This window comes from Callithrix jacchus, chromosome 7, assembly GCF_049354715.1.
Source record: "Callithrix jacchus isolate 240 chromosome 7, calJac240_pri, whole genome shotgun sequence".
NCBI classification, from domain to species: Eukaryota; Metazoa; Chordata; class Mammalia; order Primates; family Cebidae; genus Callithrix; species Callithrix jacchus.
The window spans coordinates 47804021-47819406 of record NC_133508.1 but is presented as its reverse complement, the minus strand read 5'-3'; the positions used below and the strand labels follow the sequence as shown (position 1 = coordinate 47819406).

Here is a 15386-nt window from a genome sequence, read left to right as displayed (position 1 = left end):
ATGCTCCTTGCCCCAAACCTGAATATGAGCCTGCCTGGGGTCATGTTCTACCCTAAAGACTCCACTGTCTTGTACTCCTCGATGTCTGGAACGAAAAGGGGTCCTGGACTGACTCTCCTAGAGACCAGTTTCTCAGGGACTCCTTACGGGGAGCTTACCGCGCCCTCACTGTCCGCCGGCCCCAATGCTCCCGGAGACCACCCGCAGCCCGGACACCAGCGAGGGGAACACCTCGGCCGCACTCTCATTGGTTCCAGGAGGCCGGAAGTGCGTGCGTCCGACGGAAGTGCTCCTCCGGCGCGGTCCGCTAGGCCGGGGCCCTCAGGTAGGCGGGGCCCCTGGCCCCAAACTCTGCGACTCGCTGGCGGGCCGGCGGCACAGCGGGGATCCCGGGGACCTAAGAAGGTTGTTCCAGTTTTTGTCTGGGAGGGCCGGAAGGCGTTTCGGGGACCATGCGTTTACGGCTACCTCTGGTGGCAACCGGGGCCTGGTGGAGCCCCGCCACCGCGGGATGTAAGTGCCGGAGCTTCAAGTGCCCGCGTAGGGTGGGATTTGCTGCAGTGGCCGGAGCTGATTCTTCACCCATTCCGGTTGGTGCTGGGCCAAACGCTGCTCACTTTCAGCTAGAAAGAGACGTGCTCTCCGCCCTCACCTTTTCTATACCTCTGGGTTCGACGCCTTCCCTGAAGGCGTGTCCGGATGCGGGGTTTTCCTCAAAAACCTCGGCCTCGCTAGGAAAAACCTCAGAAAGGCTGCAGTAGGCGCAGTCGGGGGAGAAAGTGCCCCCGCCGGTGGTGTCTCGGGCTGCTCTAGTGGAAGTTATCTGAACTGCCTTAGGGCAAGTTTATTTATAGCAAATAAAATTACTTGTTAATGGTTTCCTTTTTTCCAGCCATCTCCACCCCCAGGTGGTTTGAACTTTGAGCCTTTTGTACTCTTGATGAATAATTTCATTTTCCTCAAGTTTATGACACTCGGAACGTCAAAAACTGGAGGTTTCTGCAATTTGAGACTGGTCAGCACCCTGCAGAGATCAGAGTACTAAGAGACAGGTGAGCATGAATACAGTACCCTCCACTCCAGATTACAGTGTCTGAGAGCAGTTTCTGTAGTTTCGGTAAAAGTGCACCACCTTAGCCTGGCACAGTGGCTCACACCTGTAATGCCAACACTTTGGGAGGCCCAGGCGGGCAGATCACCTGAGGTCGGGAGTTCAACACCAACATGACCAACATGGAAAAACCCCGTATCTACTAAAAATACAAAAAGTAGCCGGGCGTGATGGCGCATGCCTGTAATCCCAGTTACTCAGGAGGCTGAGGCAGGAGAATCTCTTGAACCCGGGAGGCAGAGGTTGCCTTCAGCCGAGATCGCAGGCCAGCCTGGGCAGCAAGGGCGAAACTCCGTCTCAAAAAAAAATTAAAAAACAACCGTTGAGGCGGGTGGATCACGAGGTCAGGACATCGAGACCATCCTGTCTAACATGGTGAAATCCCCTCTTTACTAAAAACGCAAGAAAACTAGCCGTGCATGGTGGCACGCGCCTGTAATCCCAGCTACTCGGGAGGCTGTGGCAGGCGAATCGCTTGAACTCTGGAGGCAGAGGTTGCAGTGAGCCAAGATCCTGCCACTGAACTCTTATCTAGCCTGGGTGACAAAATAAGACTCCAGCTTAAAAAAAAAAAAAAAGCACCACCATTAGTGACTACTAGGTGGTGCCAATGAGTTAATCTTTCTGGGGTAAATCCCAATTAATGTAGCACCAGGTTAAGGCTTTTAAAGTACAAACATTTTTACCTAAATGTATTCAGAATAGCTTTAGCTCCTTAAATATATTGAGCCTTGGCCGGGCACGGTGGGACATGCCTATTATCCCCGCACTTTAGGAGGCCAAGGCAGGTGGATCACGAGGTCAAGAGATCGATCACCTCAACAAGGTGAAACACCGTCTCTACTAAAAATACAAAAATTAGCTGTGCATGGTGGTGCGCACTTCTAGTCCCAGCTACTCGGGAGGCTGAGGCAGGAGAATTGCTTGAACCCAGGAGGCGGAGGTTGCAGTGAGCCAAGATCACGCCATTGCACTCCAGCCTGGGTAACGAGTGAAACTCCATCTCAAAACAAAAAACAAAAATATATTGAGCCTTTATAAATTTGACCAAATTATTGAATTTCTATTCTGTATTAGGTACTGAGAAAGCTAAGAGAGGAATCAGAGTCATACTCTGTTCTCCAGAGTTTAGTTAAGAGAGGGATAATGTATTATAATAAAATCACATATAATTGAAGGCAGAAATAAGTGCTAAATAGAGAATAAGATTTGAGCTGGGCGCAGTGACTCAGGACAGTAATCCCATCACTTTGGGAGACCAAGACGAGTGGATCACCAGAGGTCAAGAGTTCTAGACCAGCCTGGACAACATGGTGAAACTCTGTCTCTATTAAAAATATGAAAATTAGTTAGGTGTGGTGATGCATGCCTGTAGTCCCAGCTACTGGAGAGGCTGAGGCAGGAGAACTGCTTGAACCCAGGAGGCGGAGGTTGTAGTGAGCCAAGATCACACCACTGCACACTCCAGCCTGGGCAACAGAGTGAGACTCTGTCTCAAAAAAAAAAAAGGCCAGGCATGGTAGCTCACACCTGTAATCCCAGCACTTTGGGAAGCCGAGACAGGTGGATCACAAGTCAGGAGTTTTGAGACCAGCCTGGCCAACATGGTGAAACCCCGTCTCTACTAAAAATACAAAAATTAGCTGGGTGTAGTGGTGAGCGCCTGTTATTATCCCAGCTGGTCAGGAGGCTGAGGCAGGAGAATCACTTGAACCAGGGAGGCGGAGGTTGCAGTGAGCCACGATTGCACCACTGCACTCCAGCCTTGGCAACAGAGTGAGACTCCATCTCAAAAAAAAAAAGAGATTTGAATGCTAAAGAAGCAGCAGTCAATTCTCATTACTCAACTACCAGTTATTTATTTGGAACTTTTTGTCTGCTCAAGATTGTGCTAGATACTGCTGTATAAAGAAAAGGTAAAATCCCTACTCAAATGATTCACTACCTAGCGAGTGGGAGGAAATCAAGGAAGGCCTTGTAGAAAAGGTGACTTGAACTTTGAAAAATGAATGAACTGGGCTTCGTAGGTAGAAAAAAAACAATGCAGGCTCAAAAGAGTGCATGACTGGCCAGGCGCACTGGCTCATGCCTGTAATCCCAGCACTTTGGGAGGCTGAGGTGAGCAGATCATGAGGTCAGGAGTTTGAGACCAGCCTGGCCAACATGGTGAAACCCCCCCGTCCATCTCTACTAAAAATACAAAAATTAGCCAGGCATGGTGTCGCATGTCTGCAGTCCCAACTACTCAGGAGGCTGAGACAGGAGAATCACTTGAACCCGGGAGGCAGAGGTTGCAGTGAGCCGAGATAGTGCCTCTGCACTCTAGCCTGGGCAACAAGAGCGAAATTCTGTCTCAACGAAAAAAGAATGCATGACTTTTTTTTTTTTTTGACACAGAGTTTTGCTCTTGTTATCCAGGCTGGAGTGCAATGGTGCGATCTCAGCTCACCGCAACGTCCGCCTCCTGGGTTCAGGCAATTCTCCTCCCTCTGCCTCGAGTAGCTGGGACTACAGGCACGCACTACCATGCCCAGCTAATTTTTTGTATTTTTAGTAGAGATGGGGTTTCACCATGTTGACCAGGATGGTCTCGATCTCTTGACCTCGTGATCCACCCGCCTTGGCCTCCCAAAGTGCTGGGATTACAGGTGTGAGCCACCGCACCCAGCGTGTGACATTTTTGAAACAGCAAGTCATCCAGTGTTGTTAGACTGTAGGAAACTAAATCTGAAAAGACATTGTCAGTTGCATCTTGGATTTGCCTCAACTTTTACTGGAAAGTTCTACTAAAAAGACTTTTTTTTTTTTAAATATGGGGTTTCACCATGATGGCCAGGCTGGTCTTGAATTCCTGACCTCAGGTGAGCCACCCACCTCGGCCTCCCAAAGTGCTAGGATTACAGGCGTGAGCTACCGTGCCTGGCCAGTTCTACAGACTTAAGAAAAATATTAAAATGAACAATTTCCAGGAAAAATGCACTAAACTATTATACATGAAATGTAGCTATAATAAATTACACTTCAGGATATAATACTTGTTTATACTTGCATATCATTGATGATTTGCGCCAATTTTTTTTTTTGGTGGGGGGGACAGAGTCTCACTCTGTCGCCCAGGCTGGCGTGCAATGGTTCAAGCGATTCTTCTGCCTCAGCCTCCAGAGTAGTTGGGATTATAGGCATGCGCCACCAGGCCTGGCTAATTTTGTATTTTTAGTAGAGGTGAGGTTTCTCCATGTTGGTCAAGCTGGTCTCAAACTCCGGACCTCAGGTGATCCACCCACCAAAAAGATGTTCATCAGCTGGGCTTGGAGGCTCAACACCTGTAATCCCAGTATTTTGGGAGGCTGAGGTCAGAAGATCCCTTGAGCCCGGAAGTTAAAGACCAGCTTGGGCAACAGGGAGATCCCATCTCTACAAAAAAATAAATTAGCCAGGCATGACGGCGTGTTCCTGTAGTTCCAGCTACTCAGGAGGCTGAGGTGGAAAAATGGCTTGAGCTCGAGAGGTTGAGGCTATAGTGAGCTGTGACTGTGTGACTATGCTCCAGCCTGGGTTACAGAGTGAGTCCCTATCTCAGGAAAAAAAAGGGATGTTCATGCTCATAAGTAATTTGGTAAATATACATAAGACCAATGAGATAATGTCAGGAGTTTTCGGGTCCTGGAGTATACTTATAAAAATGAAAAAAAAAAAAGCTATAGTGATTCACTTCATAAAGCAAAACCACATTTGGTCTACTTCTTTATATACCTGTATTTCCATTTATCAAATTTGTTTAGAGTAAGATAGACCAATAATGAAGACTTCTAATTAATTTGTCAAGTCACATAATGAAGGCTTTCAGGCATTTTTATGGATTGTTATTACTATATGAGTGTAAACTTTTATATCTAAATTGATTTTCTTTCTATAACTATCTTTCACACGCCTGTAGCTAAGAAAGAGTATAGTCTGTTTTTTGAGTCAGGGTCTTGCTCTTGTCAGCAAGGCAAGAGTGCAGTGACAAGATCATGGCTCACTGCAGCCTCAAATTCCTGGGCTCAAGCAATCCTTCCACTTCAGCCTCTTGAGTAGCTGGGACTAGAGGCAGCCAACACCATGCCTAGCTAAGATTTTCTATTCTTTGTAAAGATGAAGTCTCACTATGTTGGCCAGGCTGGTCTCGAACTCCTGGGCTCAAGTAGTCCTCCCACCTCAGGCTCTCAAAGTGCTGAGATTATAGACAGGCATGAGCCATTGCACCCAGCTGCCTATTTTTAATTGTACTGAGGACCGGGTGTGATGGCTTATGCCTATAATCCCACCTCTTTGGGAGTTCAAGATGGGAAGGTCACTTCAGGCTAGGACATTGAGACCAGCCTAGAAAACATAGCGACACCCTATCTCTACAAAAAGTAAAACTTAAAAAAATTGCACTGTTATGTTAATTTCATATAGTATATGGGTTTATTGTTTCACATAGAGATTAAAATGGCTTCCAGAGGAAAGACAGAGACAAGCAAATTAAAGCAGAATTTAGAAGAACAGTTGGATAGACTAATGCAGCAATTACAAGATCTGGAGGAATGCAGGTAAGAGTTTAATTGTATATTGTTAAGCTGTAAAATTGCTTGCTTTCTTTCTTTCTTTTTTTTTTTTGAGATGGCTCTGTCACCAGGCTGGAATGCAATGGCACTATCTGGGATCACTGCAGCCTCCACCTCCCAGGTTCAAGTGATTCTCCTGTCTCAGCCTCCCAAGTAGCTGGGACTACAGGCATATGTCACCATGCCCAGCTAATTTTTGTATTTTATTTATTTATTTATTTATTTTTTGGAGAGGTTGAGTCTTGCTCTGTCACCCAGGCTGGAGTACAGTGGCATGATCTTAGCTCACTGCAACCTCCGCCTCCCAGGTTCAAGCATTCTCCTTCCTCAACCTCCTGAGTAGCTGGAACTACAGGCACATGCCACCATTCCTGGCTAATTTTTTGTATTTTAGTAGAGACAGGTTTAACCGTGTTGCCCAGTCTGGCTTTGAACTCCTGAGCTCAGGCAATTCATCCACCTCAGCCTCCCAAAGTGCTGGGATTACAGGCGTGAGACACTGTGCCCAGCCAAGTTTGTATTTTTAGTAGAGACGAGGTTTCACCATGATGGTCTCGATCTCTTGACCTCATGATCCACCTGCCTCGGCCTCCCAAAGTGCTGGGATTACAGGCATAAGCCATCACGCCCAGCCAAAATGGCTTTTTTTCTGCAGCTAGCTCCATGGATGCAGCCCCATCTGTGATTCTGCATTCCCCTGTAGTGTTCTTCACAGTGCTTTGTCTATAGAGAAGTAAACTCATTGCAGGCTTTGGAGTCATAAAGGCTGGGTTATGAAACTCATTCAGTTAATTACCAAGTACCTGTGAACTTGGGCAAAATACTTAATCTTGAGGTTGAGGTAGAAATAACACCTACCTTATCTTTAGTATTTAAAACAGCCCTGCCTGCTGTCAGGCTGAGAAGGTACTACTTGAACTTCTGGAATGTAGTTTCGGCCTTACTTGCACAAAGGACTACTTTTTTTTTTTTTGAGACAGAGTCTTGCCCAGACTGGAGCGCTGTGGCGAATCTCAGTTCATTGCAGCCTCCACCTCCCAGGTTCAAGCGATTCTCCCGCTTCAGCCTCCCAAGTAGCTGGGATTACAGGCATGCACTACCACCCCCTCTCCCGGCTAATTTTTGTGTTTTTTTGTAGAGACAGGTTTCACCATGTTGGCCAAGTGGCCTCAAACTCCTGACCTCAGGTAATCTGCCCACTTCAGCCTCCCAAAGTGCTGGGATTACAGGTGTGATCTAAGGCACATGACCTTATTATGTGGTCTCTTTTAGTATGCCTCCTTTTGGTAAAAGAAAAATGTTTAATTATCAAAGTAACCATATTGTAGGAAAATGCCCATACTGCTACTATGTGAACACATTCATTGTTAGCATTTTGATATTTCCCTTCAGCCTTTCTCTAATGTACAAGTACAAAGATTACATTTTTCACTTGGAACTCTATATTTTTCCATATCATGATGTTTACCTACTTCAGAGAGGAACTTGATACAGATGAATATGAAGAAACCAAAAAGGAAACTCTGGAGCAACTAAGTGAATTTAATGATTCACTGAAGAAAATTATGTCCGGAAATATGACTTTGGTAGATGAACTAAGTGGAATGCAGTTGGTAAGTATAACATATGGGTGAGAGGCCTGACTTTGTTTTTTGTCTTTTTTTTTTTTTTTTGAGACAGATCTTACTCTGTCACCCAGACTGGAGTGCAGCAGCACAGTCTTGGCTCACTGCAACCTCCACCTCCTGGGTTCAAGCAATTCTTCTTACTCAGCCATCCAAGTAGCTGGGATTATAGGTGTCCACCTCCACATCCAGCTAATTTTTATATTTTTAGTAGAGGTGGGGTTTCACAATGTTGGCCAGGCTGGTTTTGAATTCCTGACCTCAAGTTATCTTCCCACCTCTGCCTTCCAAAGTGCTCATTATAAGCATGAGCCACTGTGCCTGGCCGGTTTTTTTTTTTTTTTTGAGTCAGGTTCTATCTCTGTCACCCAGGCTGGAGTGCAGAGAAACGATCATGGCTCATTACAGCCTTGTCCTTCAGGGCTCAAGTGATCCTCCTGCTTCAGCCTCCCAAAGATTATAGGCATAAACTACCATACCCAGCTTTTTTATAAGTATATTTCAAGCCGGTGTGGTGGTGCCTGCTGGTAATCCCAGTTACTCCAGGGCTGAGGCATGCAGCAGGAGGATTTCTTAGAGCCCAGGAGTTCAAGACCAGCCTGGGCAACATATTGAGACCCCCATCTCTAAATACAAAATAATAATAGTAATAGATTAAGTATATTTCTGATAGAAAATATACCATGTTTTACATTTTGCATGTAATTTTTTTTTTTTTTTTTTTTTTGAGACAGTCTGGCTCTATCGCCAGGCTGGAGTACAGTGGCTTGCTCACTGCAACCTCCCCTCCCTGGTTCAAGCAATTCTCCTGCCTGAGCCTCCCAAATAGCTGTGACTACAGGCATACACCACCAAGCCCAGCTAATTTTTGTATTTTTAGTAGAGTCAGGGTTTCACCATGTTGGCAGGATGGTCTTGATCTCTTGACCTCGTGATCCACTTGCCTCAGCCTCCAAAAGTGCTGGGATTACAAGCGTGAGCCAGCACGCTTGGCTCTTTTTTTTTTGAGACGGAGTCTTGCTCTTTCACCCAGTCTACAGTACAGTGGCGTGATCTCAGCTTACTGCATCCTCTACTTTCCAGGTTCAAGCTATTCTGCCTCAGCCTCCTGAGTAGCTGGGACCACAGGCATGCGCCACCACATCTGGCTAATTTTTGTATTACTACAATTCACCATATTGCCCAGGCTGGTCTTGAACTCCTGAACTCATGATCCGCCTGCCTCAGCCTCCCAAAGTACTGGGATTACAGGCATAAGTCACCGTGACCAGACTTTGCCTTTTTTTTTTTTTTTAAAGAGACAGGGTCACCCAGGCTAGCGTGCTGGGGTGGTGCATTTCACCCCTCAGTCTTTTAAGTACCTGGGACGACGGGCATGCACCACCACACCTGGCTATTTTTTTTTTCTCTTTTTTGAGACTGAGTTTCTCTCGTTACCCAGGCTGGAGTGCAATGGCGCGATCTCGGCTCACCGCAACCCCTGCCTCCTGGGTTCAGGAAATTCTCCTGCCTCAGCCTCCTGAGTAGCTGGGATTACAGGCACGCACCACCATGCCCAGCTAATTTTTTGTATTTTTAGTAGAGACGGGGTTTCACCGTGTTGATCAGGATGGTCTTGATCTCTTGACCTCGTGATCCACCTGCCTCAGCCTCCCAAAGTGCTGGGATTACAGGCTTGAGCCACCGTGCCTGGCCCCCTACCTGGCTATTTTTAAAAATTTTTTTAGAGACAGGATCTTGCAACATTGCCAAGGCTGGTCTCAAACTTATGGGCTCAAGCCATCCTCCTGCCTTGGCCACCCAAGGCGTAATTTCTACATGAGTGTCTGCTTATGCATAAACAACATATCCTTCCAGATCTTCGTTTAGTTATGTAATTGCTTCCAGTGACAGGGACCAGTAAACCTTGATAAACAAAGATTAAACAGCCATCTATCAGTTATTGCAGTTTCTGATTTGTTTGACTGTTTTGGTTAGTTTTTGCCTTCTTGTGTTTCTAGGCTATTCAGGCAGCTATCAGCCAGGCCTTTAAAACCCCAGAAGTCATCAGATTATTTGCAAAGAAACAACCAGGTCAGCTTCGGACAAGGTTAGCAGAGGTAAAATTTCTTTAAATTGATTCAGTTGCTGTGTTCGTTTCATTTCCTAGGCCAATTCATTATGATATCCTATGGCTTAAAAGTTGGCCAGTTGATTTTAGAGCCACAACTGACAATTTTCTGACAAAATTAGTACTTAGAGCAATTATGGTGGATAAGAAATGTAGGGCTTTAAACAACATATAGCAGTTTAAATTGCCACTGACCACTTCTGCCTGGACTCCACCTTTAATGTTTTACCATTTACTTCTGGAGCTCTAATTTGAAATCACATTGAGAATTCATTAGCAACATTGCTTATATGCATGTGTGGCCTATCTCATCTAAGAATTTCAAGTATCTTTATGAACCTGATACTTCCAGAAGTCTGCTTATAGGCTTTTTTGTTCCTTTTTTTTTTTTTTTTTTTTTGAGATGGGGTCTTGTTCTCTTACCCAGGCTGGAGTACAGTGGCACGATCTTGGCTCACTGCAACCTCCACCTCCCGGGTTCGAGCGATTCGCCTACCTCAGCCTCCTTCAGACCCTAGCTGGGACTACAGGCACACACCACCATGCCTGGCCAATTTTTGTATTTTCAGTAGAAACAAGGTTTCAACATGTTGTCCAGGCTGGTCTTGAGCTCCTGACCTCAAGTGATCCACCTGCCTTGGCCTCCCAAAATGCTGGGATTATAGGTGTGAGCCACTGCGCCTAGCCTTTTGTGTTTTTTGTTCTGTTTTGTTTTTGAGATAGGGTCTTGTTCTGTTGCCCAGGCTGGAGTGCAGTGGCGCAATCTTGGCTCACTACAACTTCCGCCTCCCAGGTTCAAGCCATTCTCCTGCCTCTACCTCCCAAGTAACTGGGCCCACAGGTGCACACCACCATACCTGGCTAATTTTTGTGTTTTTCATAGAGACAGAGTTCACCGTGTTGGCCAGGCTGGTCTCACACACCTAAGCTCAGGCAACCACCCACCTCAGCCTTCCAAAGTGCTGAGATTACAGGTGCAAGTCATTGCACGAGGCCTGGACAAGTTATTTTATTCATCCCCTTTGTGCCTAGGTTTCTCTGTCCATAAAAAGGTGACAATGATAGTCCCTACCTCTTATGGTTGTTATGAGGATTAAGTGAAGTAATAGGCATAAAAGTGCTTTGGATAATCCCAATGTATAGTACACGCTATTGTTTCAGGTGGAAGGGGTGATATTTTACTAGATAATTTATTAGAACTGCATTTAACATTTATTTATTTTATTTTTTTTTGCTTTTCCATAAGGATATTCACACTGGATAAGCATTTAACCTTTCTATTATATTTGCCTTGGCTTATTCCTGTAGTTCTTTACAATATTAATCAGACAGAGGATTTTTTTAAAATAGCAGGTCTGAAAGCTGTATTTTGTATATAGAATGTTTTTCACTTAAGTAACATATGCCTTGCATTCATACATCTTAGATGGATAGAGATCTGATGGTAGGAAAGCTGGAAAGAGACCTGTACACTCAACAGAAAGTGGAGATACTAACAGCTCTCAGGAAACTTGGAGAAAAGGTACCAGTATTTAATATATTAGATACAAAGAAAAAGTATGAATTTTTCATACAGAACATTTTGATCTGTGGTCTAGTTTGTGGTCCTAAGACACTTTTTTTTTTTTTTTTTTGAGACAGAGTTTCACTCTTGTTGCCCAGGCTAGAGTGCAGTGGTGTGATCTCAGCTCACTGCAACCTCCACCTCCCGGGTTTAGGTGATTCTCCTGCCTCAGCCTCCCAAGTAGTTGGAATTACAGGTGCCCACCACCATGCCTGGCTAATTTTTGTATTTTTAGTAGAGACAGGGTTTTGCCTTGTTGTCCAGGCTAGTCTTGAACTCCTGACCTCAGGTGATCCACCCACCTCAGCTTCCCAAAGTGCTGGGATTACAGGCATGAGCCACCATGCCTGGCCCCTTCTCTTTTTTTTTTTTTTGAGACAAAGTTTTGCTTTTGTTCCCTAGACTGGAGTCCAATGGTGAGATCTCAGCTCACTGCAACCTCTACCTCCCGGGTTCAAGTGATTCTTCTGTCTCAGCCTCCTGAGTAGCTTGGATTATAGGCACACATCACCATGCCCAGTTTATTTTTGTATTTTTAGTAGAGATGGGGTTTCATCATGGCCATGCTGGCCAGGCTGATCTCAAACTCCTGACCTCAGGTGATCCACCTGCCTCAGTCTTCCAAAATGCAGGGATTACAGGTGTGAGCCACTGTGCCCAGCCTCCTAAGACATTCTTTTTTTTTTGAGACGGAGTTTCGCTCTTGTTACCCAGGCTGGAGTGCAATGGCACGATCTTGGCTCAACCTCCGCCTCCTGGGTTCAGGCAATTCTCCTGCCTCAGCCTTCTGCATAGCTGTGATTACAGGCACGTGCCACCATGCCCAGCTAATTTTTTGTATTTTTAGTAGAGACGGGGTTTCACCATGTTGACCAGGATGGTCTCGATCTCTTCACCTTGTGATCCACCTGCCTCAGCCTCCCAAAGTGCTGGGATTACAGACTTGAGCCACCGCACCCGGCCTCCTAAGACATTCTTAACTGGTTTCTAGAACCTCCTGTAACATTTACTCACTCAACTAGACTTTGTTTCATTTTGTTTAGCTGACTGCAGATGATGAGGCCTTCTTGTCGGCAAATGCAGGTGCTATACTCAGCCAGTTTGAGAAAGTCTCTACAGACCTTGGTGAGTGCCCTCATATTTCTGAAAGCTGGTCATATGCTATTGCTCCAAACTGATGGAGAGTGTGGTCGAAATAATGTAATAACCTTTTCTTGAGCTTAAGAGTGAAACCAGAATTGTTTTGTTTATAAATCCGTTGTATTGGTTTTATTTCCCAATATAAAAAATAAATTAATGCAGTCTAATGTTTTTAAAATACTTGTCACATAGATGTAAATATAACAATAAACTAAAATTAAATGCTTGAGTCCAGGAGTTCTAGACCAGCCTAGGCAACATGTGAGACACTTTGTCGACAAAATTAAAAAGAAAAAAATTAGCCAGGTGTAGTGGCATGCACCTATAGTTCTAGCTACTCGAGAGGTTGAGTCAGTAGAGTCACTTGAGCCCAGGCATCTGAGGCTGCAGTGAGCCAAGATCACGCCATTGCTCCACCCTGGGTAACAGAGCAAGACCTATCTCCACCACAAAAAATTTTTAAAATAAAATTTTACATATTCTATTTCATAGCTAGAGCTGGAGTAAGGATTTATAACTAATACATTTCCCTTTATAGCTGGGTTGTTTGTGCAGAGGAAAGGAAATGGGGATGGCAATGGGAGCGTGTAGGCGTTAATATACTGGTAATGGAGGCTAATTATATTTTTGGTTTATATGATAGATTTTTTTCCCACTTTACTAGGAATTGTACTGCACTTGAATAATCTTTTTGTTTATTATGTGTCTTTCTTCTTAGGCTCTGGAGACAAAGTCCTTGCTCTGGCAAGTTTTGAGGTTGAAAAAACAAAAAAATGACCTGGTGCAGAAGCTTGTAACATTGATCACATTCTTATTGTAAATGGTGTCTTTCCTCTGGGGGTTTTCAGTTATGCAAAGAAATGAAGAGATTCTGGAAATGCATCAATAACCTAAGAAAAAGTGACATAAAAGTATACTTATGGCTTGTGTTTATGCTCTTCATCATTATGCATTGTGTGGGGTTACCTGCTTGAGTGATCCTGAACTTGCTGTGACAGGGACTCACTGAACTCTGCTCCTTGTGATTTGTCTAAAAGAGAAAACAAAGTGGACTTGGCTTTTATTAAGGCTGTTTAAGTGTTGATAGTGAATGAAAAGATGTGTAGTAATGATATTTTTCTGCTTGTAACTTATCCCCACTCATTGGAGTGAACAGTGAAGCAAGCTCAGTAGACTTCATATGTGTTCATAGAATTTTAGAGTTCCAAGGGATCTTAGAAATCATTTCTGTTTTTACAAACAAGGAAACAGGTCCAGAAAGAGCAAGTGACTTGCTTAAAGTTACATTAGAGAACTGACAGGTAAAACTCAGGTGTCCTGGCTCCCAGTTTAGTATCTTGAATTTTATTTCTGTACCATTTTATAAAAAATAACACTATTTGTGCAAGTCAGTGTTTGTGAAAATTCAGTGTCCCATTGAAAAGTTGACTGCACATGAAGGGACCATCCCCCAGCCTGTAAGCTGTCTGTATGAATGGGGCCCCTTGTATCTCAGAATTTTGAGGTTGAAACAATGGGAGCCCTGTTGAGCGTCTCCTAAAGTGACTTACCAGCCTGGTTGTTTCACCAGGGAAGCAATAGGAAATGGCAGCTAGAGGCCCTCCCTGTGTGTGACCTCTTGTCACACTCAGAGGGTGGTAACTGTCAGCTGTTATCTACTCTTCAGTTTTTGGAGAAACACAAAATAAGAGGAAAAGCAAATTTCCTGAGTATTTACATGTCTCTGCTTGCTCAAATATGTGGATATGTCCATATGCGTGTATATTAGCTTATTTCTTAAGCTCTGGCCATTTTATATCCTTTCATGTGCTTCTCTTTTTTTTTTTTTTCCTTCTTTATTTTAATTAAGTATTCTGGGGATCATGTGCTTCTCAATATTTTTGTTTTGTACTTTATACAAATTAAAAGCATTTTTAAAGCTTATTCTATACTGTAAACTATTAGGTGCTTTGCCAACCAGACAGATTAGAGGACCTCAGCTCCACTGATGCCTTATTTGGAACTTTTAGTGGGTTTTTTTTTTTTTTTAGATGGAGTTTTGCTCTTTTTGCCCAGGCCCGACTGCAATGGTGTGATTTCGTCTGACCACCACTCCACCTCCAGAGTCCAAGCGATTCTCCTGCCTCAGCCTCCCGAGTAGCTGGGATTACAGGCATGTGCCACCATGCCTGGCTAATTTTGTAATTTTAGTAGAAACAGGGTTTCTCCATATTGGTCAGGCTCATCTCGAACTCCCGATCTCAGGTGATCCACCCGCCTTGGGCTCCCAAAGTGCTGGAATTACAGGCATGAGCCACCTCACCCGGCAGGTTATTTTTTACATATTGATTTATGACTGTCAAAAACTCAGGCTGGGTGTGGTGGCTCATATCTGTAATCCCAGCACTTTGGGAAGCCGAGGCAGGTGGATCACCTGAAGTCAGGAGTTCAAGACCAACCTGGCCAATATGGTGAAATCTCGTCTCTACTAAAAATAGAAAAATTAGCCAGGCATGCTAGCGCATACCTGTAACCCCAGCTGCTCAGGAATCTGAGGCAGGAGGATCTCTTGAACCTGGGAGGCAGAGGTTGTAGTGAGCCGAGATCATGCCACTGCACTCCAGCCTGGGGGACAGAGCAAGACTCCATCTCAAAAATTAAAATTAAAAACAAAAAACTCACTGAAATTGTGACAAACCAAGAAAAAGAAAATTACCTGCTATTCATCTAAGGCTTTATGGTCAATCCTTACTTCATTTTTCTATATTTATTTTAAAGGAGGTGAAATTCATATATCATAAGAGTCACCATTTTAAAGTGTACAGTTCAGTGGCAGAACATTCCCAGTGTTGTGCAACCATCACTAGTCTCTAGTGCCCGAACATTAATATCACCCCCAAAGGAGGCCCTATAGCTATTAAGCAGTTATTCCCCAGTTCCTTCTCCTCCGTCTGCTAACAGCCACTAATCTGCCCCATCTTTATGGATTTACCTATTCTGGATATTTCATACGAATGGAATCAAAAGATACATGGCCTTTTTATGTGTCTGGCTTCTTTCATTTAGCATAAGTTCTTTTTTGGTACAGAGTTTCACTCTTGTTGCCCAGGCTGGAGTGCAATGGTACAATCTTGACTCACTACAGCCTCTGCCTCCTGGGTTCAAGTGATTCTCCTGCCTCAGCCTCCCAAGCAACTGGGATTATAGGCATGTGCTACCATGACCAGCTAGTTTTATATTTTTAGTAGAGACAGGATTTCACCATGTT

The 15386-nt window shown here is 44.5% G+C and overlaps 2 protein-coding genes across 5 annotated transcripts in view; one reads left to right on the top strand and one right to left on the bottom strand.

Moving 5' to 3' along the window:
• The window catches only part of NMNAT1 (nicotinamide nucleotide adenylyltransferase 1), a 34719-nt gene extending 33908 nt beyond the window's left edge, over positions 1–811 (bottom strand). For 2 of the 4 annotated variants that reach the window (XM_078330329.1, XM_078330327.1), the window contains exon 1: positions 159–199. The gene's annotated coding sequence lies outside the window, so the exon portion shown is untranslated. Of the gene's footprint in view, positions 1–18; positions 200–652 lie in introns of those variants that run through there. The other 2 variants (XM_078330330.1, XM_078330328.1) reach the window with 2 other exon arrangements.
• Positions 812–889: 78 nt separating this feature from the next.
• LZIC (leucine zipper and CTNNBIP1 domain containing) lies at positions 890–14062 on the top strand. The gene is made up of 7 exons (XM_009000384.5): positions 890–1052; positions 5577–5685; positions 7178–7313; positions 9326–9424; positions 10862–10957; positions 12043–12124; positions 12858–14062. The coding sequence occupies exons 2-7, from the start codon at positions 5585–5587 to the stop codon at positions 12914–12916; spliced, it is 573 nt and encodes a 190-aa protein (XP_008998632.1). The 5' UTR covers positions 890–1052; positions 5577–5584; the 3' UTR covers positions 12917–14062.
• The last annotated feature ends 1324 nt before the right edge of the window (positions 14063–15386 follow it).

Bases quoted from the DNA above. Each gene is read 5' to 3' on its own strand.
- LZIC (XM_009000384.5), top strand. From the start codon at position 5,585: ATGGCTTCCAGAGGAAAGACAGAGACAAGCAAATTAAAGCAGAATTTA. The intron at 5,686-7,177 runs GTAAGAGTTTAA...TACCTACTTCAG, and splicing joins CAAGATCTGGAGGAATGCAG to AGAGGAACTTGATACAGATG. The intron at 7,314-9,325 runs GTAAGTATAACA...TTGTGTTTCTAG, and splicing joins AACTAAGTGGAATGCAGTTG to GCTATTCAGGCAGCTATCAG.